At 34.6% G+C, this 20,333-nt stretch overlaps 1 protein-coding gene across 2 annotated transcripts in view; it reads right to left on the reverse strand.

Moving 5' to 3' along the window:
- Positions 1 to 7,183: 7,183 nt before the first annotated feature.
- LIN54 (lin-54 DREAM MuvB core complex component) overlaps positions 7,184 to 20,333 on the reverse strand; it is a 70,199-nt gene continuing 57,049 nt past the window's right edge. For both annotated transcript variants that reach the window (XM_090266230.1, XM_090266231.1), the window contains 6 exons: positions 19,129 to 19,220; positions 17,881 to 17,952; positions 16,994 to 17,096; positions 16,699 to 16,836; positions 10,608 to 10,810; positions 7,184 to 8,433 (listed from right to left, as the gene is read on the reverse strand). In XM_090266230.1, the coding sequence (XP_090122356.1) occupies positions 8,232 to 8,433; positions 10,608 to 10,810; positions 16,699 to 16,836; positions 16,994 to 17,096; positions 17,881 to 17,952; positions 19,129 to 19,220 (810 nt within the window). In that variant the 3' untranslated portion in view covers positions 7,184 to 8,231. The remainder of the gene's footprint in view (positions 8,434 to 10,607; positions 10,811 to 16,698; positions 16,837 to 16,993; positions 17,097 to 17,880; positions 17,953 to 19,128; positions 19,221 to 20,333) is intronic.

Consider the following 20,333-nt stretch of genomic DNA (forward strand, 5'->3'; position numbering starts at 1 on the left):
ACTCTCTGTGCTTCCTGGACCTGTAAGTCTATTTCCTTCCCCAGGTTAGGGAAGTTCTGCTTCATTATTTTTTCACATAATTTTTCAATTTCTAGTTCTTCTTCTTTGCCCTCTGGCAATCCTATAATCCAAATGTTTGGTCTCTTATAGCTGTCCCAGAGGTTTCTGATCCTCTCCTCACTTTCTTACTTTTTGTTTCCTCTTTCTGCACTGGTTGACTGTTCCTTCCTTATGTTCCAGTTTGTTGATTTGATCTCTGGATTTTATTTCCTCACCACTTGTCTCGTATGTTTTCATTCATTTCAGTATGAGTGGCTTTCATTCCTTCCCTGTCTTGTTCCAAATCTTTTGTTAATTCTGTAAGCCACCTTATAAATATAGCTCTGAACTGAGCCTCTGAAAGGTTTCCTGTTTGTTTGTCTGTCAGGTTCCTCATCTGCTGCCTGGTGAGCTGCGTCACTGGGATTTCAGTCGTTGTCTGCTTCATGTTGACAGATTTGTGTTTTGCTTTGCTTCCTGGGCAGGCTGTAGGGGGCGGAGCCCCGTGTACTCGTCACTACCCGGTGACCGCAGCAATCTACAAGGCGATCCACAACCTTTTTCGCTGCGCTGTGGCGCTTTGTGTGGAGGCGGCGGTCCAAGATGAATTCCTGCCGTTATTCTCCACTGCGAGACCGGGATCCATCCCCCCGCCCTCTGGGCCTGTCAGAGGCAATGAGGGAGCTGCCTTTCCCAGCATTGGGGTCGCGAGCTGCTGGGACTCCGCTGCAGCTGGGATTGCTCCCCCTGCCGCTATCCCCACTGCTACCACAAACAGCGCCGCCCAACCTTTCCATCCGGATTCTGATTTTGTCCCTCCTACCCATCCAGACGTGCACCGCTGGTTTATAACTTCATATGTTGGGCTTCCATGTAGTTTTATTTTCTGGAATTTCTGGTTATCTTTTGTCTTGAGGTAGTTGTATTCCTTTCTAGTTGTAGAGGGAGACTGAGGGTGTCTAAGCCTCCATCTTGGCCGGAAGTCCTGAATATAATTTTTACTTACATATGAATATTTAGGTGTGGTTTGAGAATTGGCTAAATTAAAATATTCAGATATCATAAAAATCCCTTTGCCTGTGTACTCTAGAACAGAAATACTTACACTTTATCAGGCAGAAGGTAAACACAGGAGCCATGAGATGGTTCTCTGTGCTGCCGTGAAGCTAGGGAATATAGTTTTGGGGAAGTACACAGGTGATGTAATTATCATAATTCATTGTCTCTGGACTTCAAAATACTACTTGAATAATAGAATGGATACTTATTTGACTCCTATTGGAAGAGCCCAATGCTCATCAGTGAATGAGAAGAAGCCTTTATTTAAACTTCTGCCTCTCTGAAGTCTACTTATGTTTACAGGGAAGCTAAAACAATAAAACATATTTCAGTGTTGAATGAATGGAATTTCATAGCATGTAATAAATTGGAAAAAGATGGTCAAATTGAGACCAGAAAACTTGTCTTATATAATAAATTTTTAAAGTTAGGAGAAACTGAAAGATGGAAACATACTAAGTAATATTCTCCATTCTTTCACACTCAGGTTTGAAGATAAATAGAAAAACATATAGGTATATGTACTTTCACAAATGGGAATATTTTAATGGATAAAAGAAGAAACAAGCACATTATTCACTTCTACATGTAAACTATCTACTACTGTTATTGAGTAAATGTTCACAAAGTACAGTTAATCTTAATATGAAAATTGAACATTGTTAAAGATTAGTGACTAGGTAAAAGTTGAGTTTTACTAATTGAAATTTACCCTATATAGTATATTTTGATATTTCTAATTTGTTCTACCTCAAGCAAAGGCTTAAGTTTTGAAATGTAACTACAGTTGCACTACATCTTATATGAGAGCTGTTGCTGAGAAGTATGAATATTGTGGTTTTTGTTTTGCTTACAATAGAATGAGTTTATAGATTCACCAGGATAAATCTTAAAGAAAAGCTGTTTGTAAGTCACCATCTTTAATTTACTACTTATATAATCCAAGTTTTGTACTTGATCTTTACTTAAAACTAGGTTCATATCTATAGTGTCTTATGTTCTTTGCTGTTACATTTGACTAATTTACTAATATATTATGTATTTTATGAAATTAAGTGTTTTGCATTAAGTGCTGGATAAATTGGATAAACCTTGAAGATTAATATTTCCACCACTGCTTTTAGCACAGCTAATTGCTCTTGTCCTAGTGAAAGTGTGATATCAAATTTACATATGATATGCTTCACAATGAAAAATTTTTAAATATTCATTCATATTTGATTAGGGTTATTTAGTTTATAAATTCTACTAAGTACCTTTGTCCTTTTTTTATTTGGAGGAAACTAACATTCCCTTCTGAAATTTATCCTTCCTACTTTTCAACAAACAGTGCTGGAACAACTGAATATCCATGCACAAAAGTATTAACTCTACATGAATAAAAAACCTAAATGCGAGAGGTAAAACTATAAAACTTTCAGCAGAGCGTTGGGACTTAAATTAAGTGATATTTTGTTTCTTAGATGTGACACCAGAAGCACCATCAACAAAAAATAAGTTGGACTTCATCAGAATTAAAATCTTGTGCTTCAGAGGACACCATCAATAAAGACAATCACAGAATGGGAGAAAATTTTTACAAATCATATTATCCGATAAAGGATTTGTATCTAAAATATACAAAGAACGTCTATAACTCAATAATAAAAAACAAATAACCCAATTTTAAAAATGGGTAATGACTATGAGTAGACATTCTTTAAAGGAGGTATAAAAAGGGCCTACAAACACATGAATATATGTTTAACATTATTAGCCATCTGAGAAATGCAGATTAAAACTACAGTATCACTTCACACCCACTAGGAGGATGGCTTTAGTAAAAAAGATAGAAGTTGGCAAGAATGTGGAGAAGTTAGAACCCTTACATACTGTTGATGGGAATGCAGACCCTGGAAACCAGCCTGGTAGTTCTTCAAAATGTTAAGTTACCATATGACCCAGCAGTTCACCTGACAGGCATACCCAAGAAAATGAACAAGTCCATGTAAAAACTTGCACACAAATTTCCTAGCAACATAATAGCTACAAAGTAAAAAAGATTAAATAAATGTCCCAATGATAAATAAGTAAAAATGTGCTGTGTTCATACAATAGGTCACATGGTAAATGTTTTACTTTATAGCTGCCAGAACTGTTTTTTTTCTTCCATGTGACTATACCACTCTGCATTTCAAATGTATGAGAGAGTCCCAGTTGCTCTACTTCCTCCCCAATGTTTTGAATTAGCCATTGAAATAGGTGTGCAGTGATATTTCATTGTGACTTTCATTTTCCTAATAGCTAATGGTGATGATTATCTTTTTGTAGGCTTATTTGCCATCCACATTAATTTCAGGTGAAATGTTTGTTCAAGTATTCTGCCCATATTTTGGAACACTTGTCTTTTCTTATTATTTGTTATATATTCTGGACAGAAGTCCATTATTAGATGTTTTGCAAATTATTCTCTAGTCAATGGCATTTTTTATTTGCTTTGAAGAGCAGACATTTGATAAGTCCAATTAATGATTTATTTTCTTTTAGGGATCATACTTCTTAGTTTTATATCTATGAAATCTTTGCCTAATTCAAGGTCGCAGAGACTTTTCTCTCCCTACGTTTTCTTCTAGATATTTTGTAGTTTTACATTTTGCATTTAGGTTATGATCCATTTTGTTAATTTCCACGTTTGGTATAAGTTGTTCACATTTTCACATATATATTTCCCAGCACCATTTATTAAAAAGACCATTCTTTCTCCAGTGACTTACCTTTGAACCCTTGTCAAAAATTGAAATAAATATATATATATATATATATATATATAAAATTTGACTCTATTGTGTTCTATTGATCCCTGGGTTTAACTTTCAACAATTCCAGAATGTCTTGATTAGCCTTAATGTCTTGAAGTCAGGTTGGAGTCCTCCAACTTCATTATTTTTCAAAAATGTTTGGCTATTCTAGTTGTACTTTCCATGTAATTTTATAATCAACTTGTTGAATTTTATAAAAATCCCTTCTCGGATTTTGATGTTATACTGACTCTATAGATTAATTTGGGGAGAAATGACATCTTAATGATATTGAATGTTCCAATCCATGAACACGGTATCTTTTTAAGGTCTTTGATTTATTTTTAAAAAATCATTTTTTTTCTACATTTCACATACAGAGCTTATATGTGTTTTTGTTACATTTCATGTTTTGTGGTGCTGCTATAAATGGTAATTTTAAAATTTCAATTTCTAAATGCTGATTACTACTATGTACAGATAACACTTTTGCATACTGACCTTGGTAAACTCACTTATTCATCCTAGTAGCTTTTAAAAAAAAGATCCTTTGATTTTCTTATATATTCATAGCATCAACAAATAGATATTGTCTTTATTTCCAATCTATGGCCTTTCCCTTCCTTACTGTATAGTGACTTCCAACAGTGTTGAATAGGAGTGTCTTGTTCCCAATCTTAGGGGAAAAACGTCTTCACCATCCACGTTAGCTGTAAGCTTTTTCGTAAAAGCTTTTATTAGGTTGAGGATCCCTGCTATTTCCAGTTTGCTGAAGAGTTGTCTGTATAATCATAAATGGATGCTGAATTTTGTCAAGATAATTCTTCTGCACCTTGTTTTGGGAAATTTTTAAGCGATATAATTTACGTACCGTAATATTCACCTCTTTAAAACATACAATTCAGTAGTGGTTTTTTTTAGTATATTCAAAATTTGTTTTCTGCAACTTTTGAGATGATCACTGGTCTTCTTCTTTTGCATGTTGATATATAACACTGATTTTTTTTTTTAAATGTTGGATCACCTTCTATTCCTGGGATAAACCCATCCTGGTCATATATATTGCCAGATTTTATTTGCTAACATAATAAATTAAAGTTACAGTAAAGTCTCTGACCTTATAATAAACAATACCCTGAATATACATATTTTTTGTTTGAGTAAAAACTAAAAATGCCTTAAATGCTTTCATAAAATTATTTAAAACAAAATTTTTAATTTACAGTTTAAAAAACTTTGTAACTTACACTTAATAAAACTACTTGGATCATAAAAATTCACATTTGGTCTATAGAGAATGACAAAATGGGCATTAAAAAAGTCTTACAAGAAAATTAAAAGACCTGAGTAATTTACATAAAACTACACAATAACAGAAAATAACTAGAACAGTGAAGGCTTTCTAGTAATTGGCTTCCCTCTCTGGGTTGCTGCTATGCAATTCCTATGTGAAATGCTTTAAAAGGGATACATTATGATGACGGACAGGGAAGGAGGTCTGGTTTCAAGCTGTATTTACATAACAGGTACTCATTTTCTTAGCTTTTTGTGTTACAAAATAAAAGAGACTTTTCTTAAAGGTATTTTTATTAACATTTTACATATGAATTAAGAAAATGTCAGCTGTCCATATCAAAGAATGGGGAGGTTAAAAGCAGTAGTCTCTCCCGTAGTTGCTGCTCTGCTTGTTTGATTCCTTATAACCTTAAGGTTCTGGTTCCCACATAGTGCAAAGACAAGACCTACAAGTTGCTTTTAGTTCTTGTAAGGTGTTCACCACAGAAAACATCACACATTATAAGAAAGGAAAAAGGAACACTGGAGAGTCCTGGTTGGTGTGGCTCAGTGGATTGAGCGTCACCCTGTGAACCAAAAGGTCTCCCAGTCAGGGCACATGCCTGCCTTGAGGGCCAGGTTCCCAGTTGAAAGTAAGGGAGAGGCAACAGATGAACCTCTTTCTGGCATACTGATATCTCTCCCTCTCTTTCTCCCTCCCTTCCCCTCTTGCTAATGAAAAACAAACAAAAAAAATATGTATATGTATATATATATATATATATATATATATATAATTTTAAAAGAAACAGTGGAAAAAATGAATGTCTCATTTCAAAGCAATTTATGCTCATGATAATTGGGCAAAATGACAGATTTTTTTTAGCTGTGTGCTTGCTTTCAAAAGTAATGTTAAATTTACCCAAGATCAGGTATGTTAAAAGGTTTCTTGCAAGTTAAGTGATTAAAAGTGTTATTAAAGAAAAAGTGCAAAATCTTTCGTTAAAGAATAGTATAAATGTTTATTTTTTTGTATGATTTACTTTGCTGTCATGTTTTTACAATATAGAAAAGTGTATTCTTTGAATAGCTCTAGTAAATATAAATTTAATCTTTCTACTTTGGGATGTAAATAGAGCTAAAAAATTATATACCCAACCCTCCCCAAAGAGTCTTTTAAAATCGTTGAATTAATGTGGCTATTAATCTTGTTCAGCAATTTGATGCAAGTGTCCAAGTACAAAAAGTTGTTGAGTAAGTTCTACAAAGGAAAAGGCTTAATACTTTAGCTTCTTGAAAATCAGAAAAACTAGTAGCATTTGATTGCACCTTGAAATTTTTACAAGCAAAACATTCTCAAGCAATGCTATCATACATAATCTATAATTGTAATCAAATTTAACAGACATTTTCTGCACACTGTATAAATACACATCACAAAGGTGCAATTAGAATTGAATACAGAATATGTACAAAATGAACAAAGTTTAGGTTTAGACCAAAAAGGTATTGTAATCTTTTGAAAAATAACTTGATTAGATATTATTTTATCCTCTTACACTAATTTACATTTATACACATTTTAATTAAACATACTAGGTTGAGGTGCTAAGAATGTTTGCACTATCTACATTTAGTTTACCGCACTATAATTTTATAAATCCAAATTTCAAAAGGAAGATATTTCAATGAATCTTCTTTTAGATTACTTCATTTCTTTTGCCTATATCTTGTGTGTTCATATAAACATATATACACGCTTAATACATACAACTAGAGATTGCTTACAGGAAATATAATAATCATATACTAATAATTATTGAGGATTAAGGTACCTAACAAAATGCCTGAATTCCAACATGGTTGTTCTTTTCATAAACTCTAGAGTCCTATTATAATAACAGGCTCATAATTTCATAACACTTTTGAATTTCTGAAAATGATTTAGGTTATTTTAGTAATTACATGAAAACACTCATACCTTCAGCTTACCAAATCACTGGCTAAAAATGCCCTATTAAGCTTCTTGTATATAAAAAAAATCCCACAACAATTCTGAAAGCTTTGTTATTGGGAGGCCTATTTCAGTAAATTAAGTCTTATAATGCTTTGAAACTTATTAGTTCAAAAGTTTAAGGAGAGAACTGTTTATACAGATGGAAAATTCTTTCCTAAATTCATTTCTTAGAGCTTCAATATTCTTTATTTCTCCATTCAAACCGACTTTAATACCTCATAATTATATATAAGGTTCTATTTTACCACTACCTAATATGTTTAGCTTCTATTTATAGGAACCTTTCATTTTAATAGTACCCAGTAATCACTCTATTTATTTCAAATACATACCACTTCCTTGAAAGAAAATGGAAACATTCCAGAGCATTTCTTAATTGCTTCTTTTTATAAAAACACATTGTCCATCCTTTGAGAATTATTTACTATCCCTTAATGCTTTATATGATTTAAAAAAATAATAACTTAAAAAAAAATGTACCTATGGATTACTTCCCCTTCTGACATTCCCAAAGTGACAATAGGATATTATTCCAGAATCCACCCTAAAAAGTTGATTTTTCTTGAAAAAGATAGCACTTTTTTATACACAATGTCATTGGAATATGTTTCATAAGAATTTGTTTATGTAGATGTACTATCTGCTTACATTCTAGGTCTAGTACCAGAGAATGACTGGGTAATATCAATGTTGCTTTGGCTTTTTCTACTGAATAAAGTCATACAACGCCATACATTATAAATTATAGTAATTTATAAATGTTCTTTGTCAATAGAGTCAGAAGGATAGAACATCTAATTCTTAAGAAACCCAAGAAAATTAAAAATCTATATAATACAATAAAGAAAAATTCAACTTAGAAGGGACATAAGGAGATTTAACTAAGATTTAAAATGTACTAGTTTCCTCATTTAAAATATCTTTTCTCTCAATATTATAATTTCAGGTCTGACAAGGACTGAGTTAACTATACAATAATTGTTAAAACTATCTTCCAGAAAATCAAGTGTCCCTGCACCTTCAATTTTCTGTACAGTTCCATTTATCCGTCTCATGTGCAAGAATTAGCAATTCATAGCACAAGCGTCACTTTTTGCTTTTCCTGCAGAGTTGATGACGCTCATCAAACATCGTCCGAATTCCTCAAGTATCATCCGTTCAGCTGCTGCCTTTGTTTTTCCCTTCTTGTCTGCCTGCTCTGCCTGGGCAAGAAGGCAGTTACACGTGGCTTCAGCTACTTCCTTAGTTATAAATGTGAATGGCAATCTGAAATGATTTTTGAGAAAGAAAGAGAGATGATGTTGGGGCTGAGTAACTATAATACTGGATGACATTGTTTCATTTGGAAATTTGTTGACATTTTCATGATTCACCAGCACACTGAGCATCACAGTTATGCAGTGAGCACAAGCACACCCTAAAGAACTTTAAACAGTTAGACCTGGTTTGAAGATAGAGCATATTTTTAAAATATTGTTCATAAAATATAACATTTTACATAAAATACAGTATGTCTTCTTACCTAGACAAAGTTATCTAGTTAACTAAAAGATGTAATTCTACATGTTGACTTGATATTACTATAACAAAAGTCCTCCCAGTTCATAAATGTAAGCTCTATGAGTGCAGTCTTTGTTTTATTTACTGCTCTTTCTTCACTGTCTAGAACAGTGTCTGACACAGAGACACTCCAAGAATATTTGCTGAATAAATGAATGAATTATATTAGGAATCAAAAGTACTGTTACATGGACAACCTGAAAATAAAGCACTTTCCCATATTTCCATATATTTGTTAAAAAAAAAATCAAGTACATCAAAATTTTGCATTATTCTATCAGAGAAAACAAAGCAATGGGGAAACCAAATGCTATTCTGTATTTGGAGTTTCATTCATAGACCTGAACTATTCAGTTTTGAATTAGAACAATCCATCCTGAGGTTTGCAATATGCAGCCAACTATTAAAAGCCTTCAAGAGACAAAATTGGGCAACCTTAACTAACCACTAACTCAACAACTTTTAAGCAATCACTGATAGAAGGAAACTACAAAATAAACATACAAAAAAAATAAGTCGTTAATTAAGGCCCACTATGACAAGAGAGGGTAACTCAGGATTTAGCCTGCTATACAGTTGTATAGAAATCTTTAAAATAGAAAAATCACTTTAAATTAGAAAATATAATATTACAATCCTGTTAATATGGCAATAATATTGTATAATTAATAATACCATATAATAGCAGTGCTCATATCACATCTGGAAATCAGAAAGGTAAAAGGAAAGAAAAATTCAAATTTTTGCCCTTTAAAGACAAATGTTACATGCTGGTATAAAATTTTAAATATTTTTTACATAGTTTTGATTATAGTGTATAATTCTGTGTTCTTTTAAACTTCATAATATAAATATTTCCCCATGGAAATGAATTGAAAAATTAATTGTAAATATTTGAGTGCAATATCTTTAATCTCCACATGGAGATTAGATTTAATATTCTGAAGGCTTATTGAAAGCAGATAACCAGAAAGGATCCCCTATTAAGGTGTCTACCCATTTCCACTTTATTCAGTCACGAACCATTTGATGATTATAATACAGTTGTAAGAGTACTTTAGAACTAATATCTGAAAAATTTTGTACAAAAGAAGCCTTACTTTTATAAGCATTGGATCTCAATATCAACTTAGGCATTTTAAATGATATATTTGCAGGTTCATTCCATTTAATAATTCCTCAAATTAACCTCTAGCAAACTCTCTATTATAAATCCAAGTCAATAACTTGTTGAATTAAGCCCTGACAAATGCTGCAACAGAGATGCCTTTCTCCTCACAGCCACCTGGTAAGGTTGATTTGAAGGCTAAGACAACAGTCACAGAGAGATGAAGTTCTTGAATTCACAAACTACTACAGAGCACAGATAGTATTTAAACTGAGGTCAGCCTGACTTTAAATGAAGCTCCAGCTTTTCTGCTCCAGAGATCAGCTGTCTAGTGAAATACGGAGCTACAATAGTATAATGTATGATTAGTGCTTCAACAGAATGGAGAAAAGTGCTACGAGGCACAGAAAAGGCAAGAGAAGGAAAGAAAGTACAAAAATATGGTTAACAACACAACTAATAAGAGGTACAAAAAAAATCTGGTTTTCTTAAGACGTTTGTCAAATTACATAATTGCTCATCTCAGTAGGGAGAAAGCCAACAAAATGACAGTGAACTAGAGCACTGCTGTGCATTTTAGAACTTCAATGCACCTGACAGTGGCTTTGCTCTTGCCTTTAAATTCCTTCACAAGTAACTAAAGATAGAAAGAAAATGCAAAAATCAGATTTGCGACAAACAAAAGTTTGAACTCAATTTTTCCCCAAAAGAGACTTTACCAAAAATGACTATTCATGTCATACTATAAAGAGAGATAAAACTATTGACTTACTTTCCTCCTCCGCTGTTCAAAGCTGGTGTTGGCCTAGTAAGCAAGTCCGAAATTTGAGAGGACAACTTAGTCTTCGCCGCTGTTTGTTGTTGTACCCTTACTTCAGCTGCATCTGCCAAGTGCATCAATGTCTTCCTTTCTGGGCTTTCTTCAAAATTCTTACAGCCAATACATTTGCATATTGAAGAACACATTATTTTTGCCTAAAATATTTACAAAAGACAAGCTTTCAAATCACAACCAAAACACATTACTATAGACTCCATGATAAAAATCAACAGATATTAACTGGTCAAATGACATACGATTAAATGGAAACATCTCTTGCTGACAAACACTAAACAGGCTAACTACATATGTGGATAGGTAGGTATTCTGAAGTCTGAGTGGCTATGCAATGTTTGTGTTTGAGTCCTTCCATGTCAATTTTTCCCCACCCTCCACTATAGATTTTCCTCCTAGTATAAAAACATGTTCTTCTGTAAGCACATACTGTATTCATGGATAGAAGAATTAACATCACAAAAATGTCCATACTACCCAAAGCAAACTATAAATTCAATGCAATTCCTATCAAGATATAAATGATGGGGCCCTGGCTGCTGTGGCTCAGTGGATTGAGGGTCGGCCTGTGAACCAAGTGTTGCTGGTTCGATTCCCAGTCAGGGCACATGACTAGGTTGCATGTCAGGTCCCCAGTTGGGGGCACGACTGAGAGGCAACCGCACAGTGATGTTTCTCTCCCTCTCTTTCTCCTTTCCCCTCTCTCTAAAAACCAATCAATCAATAAATAAAAACAAAAACAAAAAAAAGACACTAGTGATGTATTTCACAGAGCTAGAACAAGTATTCCAAAAATTTATATGGAACCACAAAAGACCCTGAATAGCTGCAGGAATCTTGAGAAAGAAGAACAAAGTTGGAGGAATCACACTACCTGATATCAAATTATACTACAAGGTACTGGCATAAGACAGACATATAGATCAAGAGAACAGAGGAGAGAGCCCAGAAATAAACCCATGACTTTATGGTCAAATTAATATTTGACATAGCAGGCAAAAACATAAGATAGGGCAGAGAAAGTTGGACAGGTATGTGTAAAATAAGAAAACTAGACCACCTTTTTACACTATACTAAAATAAAACTCAAAATGGATAAGAGACTTAAAACATGACTCAAAACCATAAAAATCCTAGAAGAAACATTTGCAGTAAAGTCTCAGACATTTCTCGCAGCAGTGTTTTTTTCTGATATATCGCCCTGAACAAGGGAAACAAGAAAAAATGAACAAATGACACCATATCAAACTAAAGTTTGTGCAAAGGAACTGTCAACAAAATAAGACGACCCACTGAATCAGAGAACATATTTGCCAATTATACTCTGATATACCCAAAATTTATAAAGCACTTACAAAACTCAACACCAAAAAACCAAGAAAACAAATTAAAAAATGGGCAAAAGAAAAAAAAAAATGGGCAAAGGACCTGAATAGACACTTCACCAAAGAGGACATACAGAGGGCCCACAGACATATGAAAAGGTGTTCAATGTTACTAATCATAAGAGAAACACAAATAAAAACCACAATGAGATATATCCTCACACCTATCAGAGTGACTATTGTTAATAAATCAACAAACAAGTCTTGGTGAGGATGTGAAAAGGGAACCTTCATGCATTGTTCATGGGAATGCAGATTCGTGCTGCCACTATGGAAAGCAGTATGAAGTTACCTCAAAAAATTAAAAATGGAACAGCCTCATGACTCAGCTACTCTACTCTTGGGAATATATCAGAAGAAACCTGAAACACTAATTTGAAATAATATATGCACCCTTATATTTACTACTGTGTTATTTACAATAGCCCAGATTTGGGAGCAGCTCAAGTGTCCATCAGTAGATGAGTGGATCAAAAAATTGTGGCACATTTATACAATGGACTACTACTCAGTTGTAAAAAAGAAGGAAATCTTACCCTCTGCAACAGCATAAATGGACACGGAGAACATGATGTTAAGTGAAGTAAGTCAGTCAGTGTGACAAGTACCATATGATTTCACTCATATGTGGACTCTAATGAGCAATATAAAGTAATAAACAAAACAGATACAGAGAATAGACATAATTGTCAGAGGGGAGGGGCACTATGGGGCTGGGCAAAAAAAGTGAAGGGATTAAGAACAACCCCCCCCCCCAAAAAAAAAAAACCACTTCATAAACACAGACAACAGTATGGTGATTACCACAGGATAAGAAGTGGGGTTTAGGGAGGATAAATGGTGATGGAAGGAGACTTGATTTGGGGCGATAAATATACAATACAATATACAGATGATGAGTTATAGATTTGTACATCAGAAGCCTATATAATTTTTTTAAACCTCCCCGGAGGATATGTTTACTGATGTTAGAGAGAGAGGAAGGGAGGGAAAGGGGGAGAGAAAGAGAGAGAGTGCATGAGAGAGAGAGAGAGAGAAATATTGATGTTAGAGAAACATCGATCAGTTGCCTCCTGGACACACCTGGACTGACCAGGGATCAAACCTGCAACCTCAGTATGTGCCCTGACCAGGAATCAAACCCGCAACCTTTTAGTGTATGGAACAATTTTGTTAGATTGTATTATAACAGCTGTCATGTCAGCGTGCATTTTTAAAAACTTATCAGAATTGGTGAATTTTTGTGTAGCTGTTTTAATATTGAAGAAGGAAGATAACAGGCAACATTTTCAGCATATTATGTTTTATTATTTCAAGAAGGGTAAAGACGTAACTGAAACACAAAAAAAGATTTGTGCAGTATACGAAGAAGGTGCTGTGACTGACTGAACATGTCAAAAGTAGTTTGCGAAGTTTCGTGCTGGAGATTTCTTGCTGGACGATGCTCCACAGTCAGGTAGACCAGTTGAAGTTGATAGCGATCACATGGAGATATTAATTGAGAACAATCAACATTATACCACACAGAAGATAGGCAACATATTAAAAATATCCAAATCAATAAAGTTATTGGTGAAAATGAAAAATGTGCCTTTTATTTAACAGAAAAAAATATATGGACTTTTTTGGCCCAGTAGTTTGTTTTACAAAATCATATTTCCACTTTTCTGCAGCTTCCTTTTCTCACACTATGCCTCAAGAAATCCCTTCCTCCAACTCATCTGTCATAGAATGAATTCATTTTGTTTAATGGGTGGGTATTAATCCCTGGTATTGACAAGCCACATCTTATTTGGCCATTCCCCTATTGATGGGCATTTGTTTCCAGCTTTTGAGTACCCCAAACAATGCATAAAAATATTTTTTGTAGATATTATGTTTTTATTTCTATGAGCTACATTTCTAGAATTGGGATCACTGGTCAAAGGGTATGTATATTTTAATTTGAATAGATGTGGCCAGATTCTTCTTCATCAGCAATGTATAATGGAAGTCTTTGCTACATTACATCCAACAATGTATATTATAGCTCTTTTTAATGTTTACCCATTTGATTGGGAGAAAATAAAGTGAGATTGCACTGTTCTTTAATTTACATTTTGCAGATTCCTAGTAAATTTGAGTATCTTTTGTTGGCTCCATTTTCTTCAGTGAACCCATGTCAATTTAAATAAATAATTTCTCTCCATAACATCTAGCAAGATAAACAGATCATATTATGAACACATTTACCCTGCTCCTTTCTTACAATACACTAATAAAATCCATTTACCAAGGGGAGAAAAAATGGATATAGATTTTGAGTTAATTGGGTTACTATGAGCCAGTCTGGGACTCCTTACTTAAAGCAAGATTCAGAAGTGACGAAGAGATAAAATCCCTGAGGGGGTAAGGGGCACAGATATACCAATAACATAAATTTGGATTAAGTTTTAAGAACCATAAGAAAGGTACTACTATCTAATAGGAACTCAGGAGGGAGAAATTAGAATGATCAGATGTCCATTTTGCTTTGCTAATTCAACTTTTTTGGTCAAAAAAAGTCAGGGTGGAGGGGGAAGGTCACAAGAAAAGGCACAACCATTTAAATAATATGAACAGTCACAAATTCAATCAACAAGCTCTGTGAAAAGAGCAGAAATATGTTATCCAGATGCAGAGCAACTGTACCAAAGACCAACAAATTCAATGCAAACTGTCACACGACATCACAGCTAATTCATAGTGAGCCAATTAGCCATTACTAGTTATAGTTCAGTATATTCCAAGTCCTTCTATTTCTTGGTCTTTTAGCACAACAAATTAATTAGACATTGTATATGTCCTGAATGTCAAGGATTTTTTTGCAACAGGTAGGGCAGCTCACTCTTTTGACATATTCAACCAATCTACTGCCTTTTCTACCTCTACTAATTCACAGATTTGTTAACCAGTTCAATTAAATTATTAGTCCACATATGTTTGAATTCATATGCCTAGCATGTATTGACTGTTCACTGCCATATGCATGGAAGGGTTTCTTTGCCCTTTTGACCCAGCTTTACATCAATTTCCATGTTCTCTCTTTTTGTGGACTTCGTTTTATGGCTTACATTTTTACATATTCATGACAATGTTTATGTGATATGGCTTACAAACAGAAGCCTCCTATTTAATCAGCTTTTCAAACAACAAAGTGAATCTCTTCCAACACTGGATGAAAAACTGGCTTGTGGGACTCTGAGACATTATTTAAAGACTTTCAAAATTAATCTTGATTAATGTAATTTTCACCCATACTGGCTTTAGAACTACCAAAATATTACTTTACTATAGTTTTTGAGTGAAATATTTGATCTATGCAATACATAAATGAAGACTTCATTACACAGAGAATTCAGTGTAATGAATTACTCTGACACATTTTGTACAAGAGGGGCCCTGAACTGTAGGTGCGTACTGGTAGAGCATAGCAAACCCTACCAGGGGAGAGTGCAGTTCTTAGTGGTATTACTTTACCAAGTGCAATGCTAGGCCTTCTGCCAAAGCTAAAAATAAGGTCTCCCCTCTGAATATAAAATTTGAAAGAATAAAAATATACCAGATGAGAAGAGCCAACTGTTGAAATGACTCAACTCCAAAGATTGTCAGAGTTTCAGGTGCACCAAGAAATCAATTACAGTAACCTAGGACTAATCTCGAACATAACTAGATTCTTATATTTAAGCTTTGAAAATAAAAATAATAAACTATATAGTACTCAGTCTAAAGCAAGATGGGGGTGATTTACATGGCATCTGTCAAAGGAGAGTTTCAACTACATTCTTCAGAAAAGATGATTGACCCATAAATAAAACAGCCCGTGGAGTGGGATGGTAAAATAGTAAAAACAGATGCAACCACCTCACAGTTGAGCAATAACTTCTTCCAGCAATTTTCCACATGCCTCCTTTCCTATTTTTATGTTCACAAAGCAAACTTCTTAATATAATTTAGTTTTCCATTGAGCAGTGTTCTTCACCAGTGCACTACTATTTGGGCAAAATAGATTTTTACTTTCAGGACTATACCATGAAATGAAGGCTACTGTGGAGGATGCCATGGGTAGCACTGACCCTCAATTGAGAACCGCTATACAGTTTCCGATACACTTGGATATTATTATTTTTATTGAAAATCAATAAACTGGTGCTCTGATTTCTATATTTGCAGGTATAATGACCAAGAAATTATGAACTGGTAAATCAGCTAATAAGAACCCAAACTGTAATGAGAAAACCAAGGTACAGGAATACATGAGAGATACTGTGGATTTGGTTCCATACCACTGCAATAGAGCAGATATCACAATAAAGCAAGATGTAAGGTTTTTACTTGTGGAGTGTCTTGCCTTTAATTTGTAAAAAAAAAAAAAAAACCCAAAAAACTCAACATCTGTGAGGCATAGTAAAGCAAGGGGCAATAAAATGAGGTAGGCCTGTATTGCTTTCTGAGCCTTGCTTGAGAGGTCACGAGGTCTTCCTCCAATGAAGGCAACCAAGTATGCACATTTTCAAACTGCAATAGCAAAGCAATTTCCCAATTTTCAAGTAAAGTTTTATAGCATGCCCTTTCTAACATTATAAAAAATATGGTTAGATTATTTTCCCCAACCAGCATCTCACCTCATAGCATTCACAGTAGTTTTTAAGACATCCTGATCGTTTGCAATTACATCCTTTGCTGTGACGTCGATCTGATTCTCCCTCCTTTCCTTTCCCTATTTTAGGCTTAAAAGCTTCTGGATTTCTGTCAAGGCATGCCTATCAAAATGGATCAAATATCAAGTGAAGTTTAATCACAGGACATTACATTAAAATAGTTCAAAGGGAATTAATTTTCTTTGTACAATAAAGAGTTATATATAAAAGAGGTGAAAGCTGAAATTTTTGTCAGTTAAATAAAATACCAAATAATTACCTTTATTGCCTTTTGCCTTTCATTTTCATGTTCCAAATTATTGTAGCAATTAGTACAATTGCAGTTGTTGCAAAATTCACCATTTGCAAAGCAATCACAGTATCTGGAATATAAAAATCAGTGTAAATTATGTAAAAAAGACATTGTTAAAACAAACATAACTATAAATTATCTAATAGCATTATATATGTGGTAGAGCATTTCAGAAATGTTCTCAGAGCTACCTAGAGTTAACATATATTGTCAACTACATGATAAAGTTCAAAATTAAAGTCTCTGGCTCCTAGAATTTTAGTTTAGAAACTTAGTTCCAGTAGCAACAGCTGTCAACACATGAGATACATGGTTTTATGTGCCCCCAAAGTAAGTTATTTCAAAATCATGAAAAAGGAGAAATATCGGCTACATTCTGTTAGTGGAACCTGCTCACCTGAACTACTGTTGTGCTTCTTTGGATTCTAAAATCCTGTAAGACCAGTGCTTTTCATTTAATTGTTTCATATCAGATCTCTTAGTTCATTACTAATCAAATTAATCATCCAACAATTTTAGAAACTACTCAGGTTAACATCTCATTCAGAAGACCAAATTATAAAGGTCATGAATAAGATCAAATTTGTTATTATTAAGGACAGAGACTATGTCTGTCTTCTGTTGCTGTGTCCCTAACCCCTACACCTGTGCCTCATCTATCGTAAAGACTCTATAATTATCTCTTTCTGCACGAATGAAACTATTTTCACACTGTCATGTTCTCATTCACACTTGAATGTTTATTTAAATTACTCAGTTATGGAAATGATTTGTTAAGAAATTTTACTTAACTCTTTATTTTTAAAAGCATTTTCAGGTATAACAAATGAGGAAACAGTGGCAAAAAGACTTACAATTTCAAACACAGTGATTTTGTACAATTACAGGGTTTTCTGGGCCGACTGGCAGACTCTGATGGGATTATGCTATAAAGACACACAAAAAAAGATACACATTTTAATCAATTAAAAGTAACTATTCAAAATTAGGAAAGTCACCAACCTGTATATTCTTCCTAAAATAAAGTTTTAACAAATGTATCCATCTCTAATAAAAAGTTTGCTATGTTGCTCCATTTACATTAAGTTCAAAAGCAAGTTGTAACATAAAAAGGGAGGCAGAGAGCCAAGATATGGGGGTGCGGGGGAGGACATTATCAATAGTTTTGATAGAAGATTCCAAAAAATACTCTTCCTTCAGGGAACTAAAGTTGAAATCTTCTCAAAACTTTTTAGATTCAATTATAAAAGGCAGGGAAGGGTATGTGGGGCTGGAATTTGGAAGGGTAGGGAGAGGTAGATTGGTTCCATCCAACACTGCAAAGGCTCAAATCAACAGACTGAAAAAACAAACAGACAAACAAAAAACAAAAAACATACAAAAAAGCAAGGACCTAACAAAACAATTTAAAAACCAGTATTATTTAAAAAATATATTCAGGGTGGGAAAGGAAGAGAAGAGGAGAGGGGAAGAAAGGAGAAGAAAGACAGAGAGAGAATAATAAAGCATGTGGAAAAATTTGTGAATCCCAGAAAAAGGTATTTGGGAGTTTTTTTTGATGAGCTACTGATAATTTTATACATGAAAATAAATACAGGACTCTTAAAATTTAAAAAGTCCACCCCCATATCACTAGGTACCCTGCAGCCCCACCATTAGATCACGCCTGGGAAAACTCTGGAAACCCAACCTGAGCAGAAAGCTTGGCTTGAAGTGGGGAGGCGGAAGGGAGAAAAACCCTCCAGGTTGGCAAAAATACAATTATTCACAATGTATGGTGGAGGGCTCTTCTGGTGCGGTGAGGTGAGGGACACCCCTGGGTTGGCAACGGTACAGTGTTGGCTAACAGAACTAAAACAGGCATCTCAAGAGGTAGCCCTCAAAATAAAATATTTGAGAGTTCTTTTGACTATTCCTACCACTTTTCTGTTCCAGTATTTCAAAGATAAAAAGTACCATAGAGGCATGCTCACATAGCTTCGGGGGAAAAGAAAAACAAAGAAAGAAAGAAATCAAATAAATGAATTTTGAAATATATATATATTTCATACTGCATTTAACCTTATCCAACAGCTGAATTTACATATTTTCTAAATACTCACCCATTGAATGGAAGCCTTGCCTGGGTCTGGATACCTGGTGTACCAGTCAAGTTAGAGTTGCTTGCTATAGACACATATGAAGACTGCTGTAGCTGCATGTAAGGAAAGACAATTTTATGCATAATTACAAAAATGGACAATATTCTCAGATATAATGATCAGTAAGAAGCACAAATTCATCAACTAAAATAGGAAAAATAGAATGAAGAATTTCATGCAAACATACTATCTCATGGAGCTTTTCTAAAGATCCAAACTAATATTGAGGTAAAAACAATGTGAGCATTTTAAAGTACAACATAGTACAAATATAGCCCTGGCTGGTTTGGCTCAGTGGATTGAGCGTCGGCCTGCGAGCTAAGTGTCGCTGGTTCGATCTTCCAGTCAGGGCACATCAGAGAAGGAAAACTCTGACTCCAAAAAACCTCCGCTGCCTTGCGGCATACCTCTTCAGGGGAAGGGCTAAGGGAGTAAACCCCGACAGAAAATCCGGAGCCGGAGTCCCTAAGGCGGTTTGACGTTGTAGTCAACACCGGCAACTCCTGCGGCGCACCTGAAGCCAAGCTGTATTGACTCCGTCTTTCCCTTGGACCCTTCAGCTGCGAAGAGAGGGGGGGTCTGCTGCATGGGCAACAGCAGACCCTCCATATCACCCTGCCCAGGCTCTGTAGCTTCAGCTTCACTGGAGAGGACACTCCAGCGTCATCGCAAGATGTCGATTCAACACGGGAGGAGACAGATACCGTGTCACTCCCGAGTCAGACTGCACAGCCATTCTCGGCGGTGCAGATAGACTCTTAAGAAGCTACACCATCGTCTCTCGAGATGGACGGCTGCCGACGACGAGTACAAATATAATAAATTTCTTCATAGAGAAATATGTTATCAGATTTTGAAAATTCTAAGTAAATGCCCTAAAAGTACTGTCGTTAAAAATGCTATGTATCTACTTGTAAATAAAACTTACTATATTGCTTGTTTATCACATTGCAAGTTATAGAAAATGAGAAGTTAAATGCACAATAATTAAGTTTCTACTTAACGCTGATTTCTAAACATAAGAAGAGATGCTAATAATAAAAATACTGAACACTAATTTTTTAAAAAGATCTTTATTTTTAGAGAGAGGAGAAGTGAGGGAGAAAGAGAGGGAGAGAAACATCAGTATGTGGTTACCTCTTGCACGCCCCCAACTGGGGACCTAG

The sequence above is a fragment of the Furipterus horrens genome, unplaced genomic scaffold (assembly GCF_987537825.1).
Source record: "Furipterus horrens unplaced genomic scaffold, mFurHor1.1.pri manual_scaffold_2, whole genome shotgun sequence".
Classification (NCBI taxonomy): Eukaryota; Metazoa; Chordata; class Mammalia; order Chiroptera; family Furipteridae; genus Furipterus; species Furipterus horrens.